This window comes from Pygoscelis adeliae, unplaced genomic scaffold, assembly GCF_000699105.1.
Source record: "Pygoscelis adeliae isolate BGI_AS28 unplaced genomic scaffold, ASM69910v1 Scaffold403, whole genome shotgun sequence".
NCBI classification, from domain to species: domain Eukaryota; kingdom Metazoa; phylum Chordata; class Aves; order Sphenisciformes; family Spheniscidae; genus Pygoscelis; species Pygoscelis adeliae.
In genome coordinates this window covers 1,293,606-1,301,148 of record NW_008824466.1, presented here as the reverse complement: position 1 = coordinate 1,301,148, position 7,543 = coordinate 1,293,606, and the positions used below count along the sequence as shown (strand labels likewise).

Below are 7,543 nucleotides of genomic sequence, written 5' to 3'. Positions count from 1 at the left end.
AGAGACCCTCAAGCTCTTACCTGGGGGAAGTGATAATATTTCAAGCTTTGAAACCTCACCTTTTCTTCAGCTTCTTGCCCTCCTCCTTGGAAGCTGGGAGGATCATGGCCAGGTATGGTCCATCCACTTCAAAAAAGATGCTGTTCTCTGAGCGTGTGATGTAGGTGAGAGAGGCTGGGTCCTGCAGTTCCTGGTACTGATCATTCGTGAAGCCTTCCTACAGGCACAGCCCCAGGAGAACAGCTTCACTCAACATCTGGGCTGGTTACACCAGGAGATGCCCCTTGGGCATACCCTGCCCAAAGGGATCACCGAGCACCCCTCTGAAAGCTACAGCACAATTTAGGGCTCAAACATCAAAACATCTGACTTGCCTGTTAAGAAAAATGCTTTGGACCCTAAAATTATATTCTTTTGTCTTACAAAAGCTGGAGCAAGCAGGGGATGGGTTTGGACCTCGCTCTAGTCTGGACTCCCAGCCTGCACAGGTGAGCACGCACCAACCCTGGCCTCTTACACACCACCCTCTCCGCTGCAGGGGTATCGGAGCCTCTCCCTCCACTCAGATGCTCTCCAGGGCAGAGAGCAGCTGTGCAGCAAGCAGGGCCATCAGCCCCAACATCCCGCTCACTACACGGGGAGCAGAGATGGAAAAGAGGGCGTCCTCCCTCGTCAGTCCTCCACCTCCTTTTTCCCTGACTGCAGAGCTGGCCTGGATGGGTGCAAGACTCACCTTCACCAGGATGTTCAGCATAGCACCTGGGTAGGAGATTGTCACCTTCGGCTTCTTGGCATTGGTTGACTTGATGACAAAGTTCTCCGGGAAGCTGTTGGGGAGGACACACCAAATCCCATCGGTATCCAGTTCCAGAGGTCTCCTAAGGAAGTAAGGAAGGAAGGAAGGTCGCTGTCAGGAGGAGAGTGGATGATAGGTGATGATCAGCTTTATGTCGCCCATATAGGCAGAGGCAGCGTGTTGCATCCACTCTCTGGTCCCTTCTGCAAAGCAAACCCTCGTAATACAACAGAATAACCAGAGCAGTGTCAGAAATCTGAATCTTCAACATTAACCGCTGAAAGCTCAGGTGTTTAATGTGCTCCCACATCTGTCCCAGGTGCAGACGGACCTTTCTTCCCCAGCTCAGCACATACTCACCCAATCTGCTCGATCAGTTCTCTGGCCTGGGTGATGATATTCGCTCCCGTGAAGCAGACGATACCAGCCATTTCCATGGAGTACCAGCGAGCTCTGTGAGTGGGGAGTCAAAGTGAAGAGCATGAAGTGCTCCCTCCCAAACCCAGCTATGGAAAGGGCAAGAAACACATCAACACTGGCCCTCCATAGATTGTTCTCCTTGCCCTAGTTATGATGCTTCAGAAAAGCTGGAAACCCACTAACAGACAAGATTCCCATCACTTATGCCCAACACTTAATGTCTGGCAGGAGTCTCCAGGATGAGAAGTCATTGGTAGAAGTAAGAGGGGAGTGTTACAAGAAGCACTCACCTTCATCCTGGTGCTTCAGAAGCAGGTGAAGCAAGTGACAGCCTCCCTAGGACAATCCTGGTTTCCAAGGGTCCTCTCTGGAGGACCCCAGCATCACCCAGTGGGGACACTCACCCTTTCCGCATGACGTAGCCATAGAAAGAGTTGAGGATGCACTTGTGGGCCAGCTGCAGGGAGTCATACAGGATTTCCATGTTCTTGCAGCGCTTCACTTCAGAGGCATCTCCTGTCTCCACTGCTGCTGATAGCTTCTTCTTCCACACCTGCAAGCCATAGGCAGTGTTAGGACGATCCCACACATCACTACTGGTGGTATCCAACTGGTTCCTCCTCAGTCCCAGTACAGCATTACAACTCTAGAACAGTATCTTTGCCAAAGATCAGTAGCATGAGCTAAACATTCCTTTTTCTTTTGCAGCAGAGGAGGAGTTGACCAGAGGCACGTGGCCACATGGTAGGAGGGACTTGCAGCACCAACCGTAACTGATGGTGATGATCAGAATTCAACCAGCGCTGGCAGCGCTGCCCACCTGCATCAGCTGTGCTGCACCACATGTGCGCAGGCAAGAACCGAATACACTGCCTGCGGCAACTGATGATGTCTGGCTAAACAGCAGAACTGCCTGTGTAGAAAAAGCCTCTTGGCCAGCTCCGTGATTCATGGCAGAAGAGGCAGCTGGGAGTAACCGCAAAGCAAACGGCTCATTAATTAACTCCACCAGAGGTAGAGTCCCAGGGCCTCATCATTGCCTTCAACACACTCCAAGAATAACATGCCCTGGTCTCCTCTAGCACGAACGTCAACCAGCAGAGAACTAGAGTGTCCTCCTGGAATCAACCGTTCCTTAACCCGAGGTCTAGACCTTGCTTCTCAGCTTGTCTCTTTTCTCCATGGAGGAAGAATGCCCCAGACTGAACCCGGCCAGATCAGATATATCAGAGCAGAGACTAGCTGAGGATTTGCTAAACCCAGTGAAAACTGGAGATGCAGCTTTGTTTCCAACAGCACCACAGAGGTAGTAAATGCCGTGGCAGCAGCCGTTGAAGGTTTGGCAGCGAGAAGCCACAGCTGTCAGGAGCTCCACCATGTCCTTCTCGAATACAAAGGCTGAATAGAGCAATCCTTTAGGGCTCGGATTTTCAGTGAGAGACGAGAGGTCCCCAGCCTTGGCAAGACAAGTTAAACCAGAAGCTGAGCTCGGTACCTTGTGCAGCCCCTTGAACTCGTAGCGGCGGTCCCTGAAAGCTCGCACCGTGTCCACATAGAAAGAGTTCTCTCGCTGGCAGATAGTGGTGACTCGTTCCTCCACCTTGGTGACGTGGATCTTCTTGTACGCCTTGCGGCAGTAATCTAGTCAAGGGAACAAGCAGAGGGAGGTTCTCAGGGATGGGTGTCCCACTACGGACAGAGGGATGGGCATGGTGTGGGCAGGGAGACATCTAAGCATCAGGCACGGGTGAGCAGGGAGACAGTCCTGCTGCAAAGGGAGGGGAAGGAAGATACCAGCACGGAGAGAAGCAGCACCTCGTTGTGGAGATGCAGGGACAGGTCGGGGAAATAAACTCATCGTGATGCACGTATGGCCCATCCACAAACCCAGGCTCTGCCCCCAGCCAGCTGGACTGAACAGCATCACTCCAGGTGATGGGATAACATTATGTTTCCCTTTCATTAACAGGCTTTAATTAGCAGCCTTCCAAAAAATGGAGCCATTCATGTTTCAGCTCAAATCCATGGCTCTCAACAGACACAAGGAGAAACACTGACACAGGCACCGATGCCTGGCCCCTCTTTGGGAAGCACACAGGAGCCTGCTGGGATCCTGGAGAAGGTCTGCCAAAGCATGGTCTGAGACCAGACCCAGTCTGAACTAACCCCACAGCCGTAAAAGAGGTAATTAACGGTGAGCACCGCTCACAGTCTAGGTTGCAAAACACCGCTCCAGATCGTGACGTTGATTTTTTTTGTTTGTTTTTTTTACCTGCCAGCCGCTTTTTCTCGTACTTGGCCTGTTCTTCCCGGGAGAGCTCGTGGAAGGCACGGGGTGGTCCCTCGGGGGACAGGGGAGGGAACTTCTCCGACTCCAGCTGCTGCTGGATGCGGTGATACTCGCTGCGGCTGGCAGGCACTGCGGAGGAGGGCAGCTGTCAGTTTCCCAGGGGAGAAGCAGGAATTCGTCTCCACCGCTGTGGGTTGGACTGCGCGGTCCGTACTGTACTTACTGAACTCTCCTCTCCACTGCCAAGTCATCCGGCGCTGACAGTTGGCACCCGGCTTGTTGAAGTCACAGGCAGCACACGTGGCCTCATCCACCATGGCTGAGGGCTGGACGCAAGTAAGAGACAGAGAGGTGTTAGAGGGGACAGCTCTCCAAATGACGACTCATGCCAGAACAGGTGCTGGGTGGCAGAAGAGCACAGGTGTGAACATCAGAGACGGTACTCAGTGAGTTCTCCTTGCCAGAGCCTTTCGGGAACACAAAACCCGCAAAAACAATAGCTGTTTTTTGGGGAAGAGTCCTAGCTGAAGTTGTAGCTCAGCCTCTGCAGACCTGGCATCCATGGCAGCTTGACTGAATTTCACTCCCAGCCTTATCCGATCCCCCTGCCCTGAGCAGAAAGTTCAGCCCTTGCTGTTAAAGGGATCCAATCAGAGGGACCACCAAGGTCATCTGAAAGACAAATTAGGAGAGACAAGGTTGATGTTACCCACCTGCAACCTGTTGGTCAGGATGATGTTGGGGTACATGGCCCCCACGTCTAGATGGTAGATAAGGGGACACTCAATTCTGTTTGGAACATCCTTCAGGGAATTCAGTTTGACCTTGATTTCATCACAAACCTGTGGCGAGACAAAAAGAAGCGAAATGCAGACAGGAAGGAGTTAATAAGTCAAATACTTGTTGAATTTGGTCCTTTACTCCTGCACAGGGACACCTGCCACTGACTCTGGGGAAGGATTTAAAGGACCAAAGGAGCAGCATCAGGGACTCCTCGACCACCGGTACTTTAGGTTTTGTTTTGGACCTCCAAGGTAGGCTTTATCTTTAGGGGTACATGGAAGGTGAGAGCAGCTACTTCCTAAAGGTTACTCAATCAAGGACCTTTTCAGTGCAAATGGGTTAATGGAGACAACAGCAAAGACCAGAAGTCCCCAGTCACTAACTGATGATGCCCTCCAAGAAACTCCAGACTCGGCTTTGGAGAGGGGTGACCTGCACTTTGTAGCCGATAAGAAGCGGGGAACAAGAGGAACGTGAGTATTTGGGATATCTGAGGGGTCTGTCTTCTCACTAAATCCCTCCCCAGCTTTCTCAGAGCTTTGTTCCTGGTTGAACCTGCAAAGGGGAAAGCTGGAACCGCGTCCCTCAGCTGGGGCAGGGACCCCAGATCCCCAGGCTGGGCTCCAGCGGCTAAGCAGGGGGGTCCTGGCTGGGGCTGCTGGAGGCGGCGGCTGCTTATAACATCCCTCTGTCTGAGAACACACTGTCTACTCTGCAGGTGCCCATAGACGGGCTTCTTGGTCTGTCTCCGTAGAACATAAAATGAACCTAAACAGGCACTTTAAAGCTGCAGCCCCAGCCTGGCAGCTCAGCTCCCCCCGCCAAGCCCAGCCGTGCCGCGGGCGACGTACCTCCTGGAAGTTGGTGACTTGATCCAATGGCAAACCCTCCTCCTCCTCGATGGCGTGCCGCAGCGTCTTCTCCACGTGCTGCACCAGGAAGTCAAAGGCAGCAGGATTCTGCAGGGGCGTGGGGACGGCACTGAGACCGTGGGCAGCTGTCCCCGGCTGCAGGCTGGCAGCTCCTGCCCCGCTGCCCGTGTCCCTGCCGGACTTGGGGAGCTCTAAGCACGGCCCTGCAGCACAGGGCAGCGTATTGAGGCATGGGCAGGGTCTAGACCACTGACACCAGGCCAAAAAAAAATTTAAAAAAAAAAAAGCAACAAAGGGAGGAGACGAGGGTAGCGAACGAGCAGCCGGTTGCATTTGTGTTTGGTAGCGCAGCACCTCTCATGGTCGCATGCTGGCTGGTGCAAGGGTCCAAAGATTCAGACTCAGTCCAGATCCTTTTATACACCCAGTGCGTGCTCCCCCATGATCATTCACTAGATGATATCCACCAAAACGTCCCGCACTAAGTGCGATGTATCGCACGGCAGAGTGAAGCTGCCCCTGAAAACTTAAGAGTCCACGAGCACAATGCAGGTGTGAAGCAGGGCAAGGGGGAGGTGATGGAGATAGCAGCGTGAACCAGAAACAGGTGAAAGATGCCCAGGAAGGGTTCAGAAGAAGCTTAGTCTGGGTGGGAGAAGGACAGAGGGAGGACAGGACCCCAAGGGGACAGAGGCATATCTTTCAAGAACCACTGGCTCAAAACCAAACCCAAAACCCCACTTCACCACCCTCCCTTGCTGTCAGCAAGGTCCGGCTTGCTTCCAGTATGTGGTACATATGACACTTGGTCTCCCAGTGAAGCACAGACGGCCGCTTGAAGGTCTCCTCCCATCCCTTCCCAGCCCAGCTCCATGCAGCTTCAGGTGCTCAAGGTCTCCTGAAGTATGACAGGTACTGCCCAAGCCCAGCAGGGACACACAGGAGATGTTAACACCAGCAGAGGGTTATTCCTCACCACCATGCTCCGCGAGGACAGGGGTTGGCTGCATGGCCCCTTACCATTTTGAAGCGGCAGGGAATGTCACTGCGGAAGACCCCAGATTCCAGCGCTTCCACGTGGCCTCCCACGTACGTCTCCGAGTCCAGCACATGGCCATCTTCCGTAAGTTTGTTGAATTCCTGCTCCTGCTTGTTGGGGAAGATGATGTTGGCGTGATAGGCCTGAACCATCAGCAGCGCCTCGCACAGTGTCCCAGATCCTTTTCTTAACACCTGCAGGAGAGACATCAAAGCTGGTTTTAACCTCAAAAAGAGTTTAGAGATTAGATATAAGGAAGCAATTCTTTACTATGAGGGTGGTGAGACACTGGAACAGGTTGCCCAGAGAAGTTGTGGATGCCCCATCCTTGGAAGCGTTCATGGTCAGGTTGGATGGGGCTCTGAGCAACCTGATCTAGTGAAAGATGTCCTTGCCCACAGCAGGGAGGGTTGGACTAGATGATCTTTGAAGGTCCCTTCCAACCCAAACCATCCTGTGATTCAGCAAGAAGTGCTGTACCAGTGCTGGTGGGACCAGACTGGCCTTACAGCCACATCAGTGAGCCACACGGCTTCATCTGGTGACACACGTGTGACCATGCGGCAGGCAGTGCTGCAGCCCACAGCAAGGATGATGGGAGCAAGTGAGAAACCAGCACCGACTCCTTCGTGTTGGCTGAGAGGAGAGCAGGCTATGGACAGTGCAAAGACCTCCAGACCTCTGCTGCCATCATCTCCTGACACTACTCCACTGTCAAGCGCCTTTGTAAGCTAAACCAGGAGGGGACAGAGGGACATTTCTTACATGCTTAGCACAGACAGCTTCCTAACCATCCTCCCTACAGCTGACAACAGCCTTCAGGAGATCCAGCTTTGCTTGACCACGACTGCAAGTTAATCTTGGCTGAGCATGGAGCATCAGCCATACTTTCTTGCTCCAGCCCTGTATTGCCAACCCTCAGGTCTCTTGTTCTTAGGCACCTGTCTCAAAACACCCCAGGGCTGTGGAGAGAAAGGTGTAGCCTCCAAATCCACCCTCCCTCCCTCCCTGACATGGATGGGAACGTGCCCGGGCAGTGGGAATCAGGTCCATGGCCAGAGCGTCTCTGCAGCGTGGGAGATGAGGCCCATCGCCCAGCAAAGAAATCATTTCAGGAGTGCACCCACCTCATCAGGCTCCATGGGAATGATGGTGCACAAGGCGAAAATGAAAGGATGCACGTACTTCATATACATGTAATAGGTAGCAACTGCGTCGGACACTGAATAGGTGGCCAGGGTCTGTCGGGGAAGGGTGAGAGGCAGATTAAACCCGATCACGTGTGATAAAGCCGCTCAATGACAATAATCTTTCATTGCTTCCTGCTGGACATGCTCGCATCA

The 7,543-nt window shown here is 53.1% G+C and overlaps 1 protein-coding gene across 1 annotated transcript in view; it reads right to left on the bottom strand.

Annotated features, from left to right (window-relative positions):
- Window positions 1–7,543, bottom strand: part of POLE (polymerase (DNA directed), epsilon, catalytic subunit) — a 36,522-nt gene that overhangs the window by 15,587 nt on the left and 13,392 nt on the right. Inside the window, 11 exon segments of the mRNA XM_009321085.1 lie at window positions 60–217; window positions 734–878; window positions 1,157–1,249; window positions 1,621–1,769; window positions 2,712–2,857; window positions 3,489–3,635; window positions 3,730–3,832; window positions 4,220–4,348; window positions 5,141–5,248; window positions 6,182–6,394; window positions 7,328–7,441. Of these exon segments, the coding sequence (XP_009319360.1) occupies window positions 60–217; window positions 734–878; window positions 1,157–1,249; window positions 1,621–1,769; window positions 2,712–2,857; window positions 3,489–3,635; window positions 3,730–3,832; window positions 4,220–4,348; window positions 5,141–5,248; window positions 6,182–6,394; window positions 7,328–7,441 (1,505 nt within the window).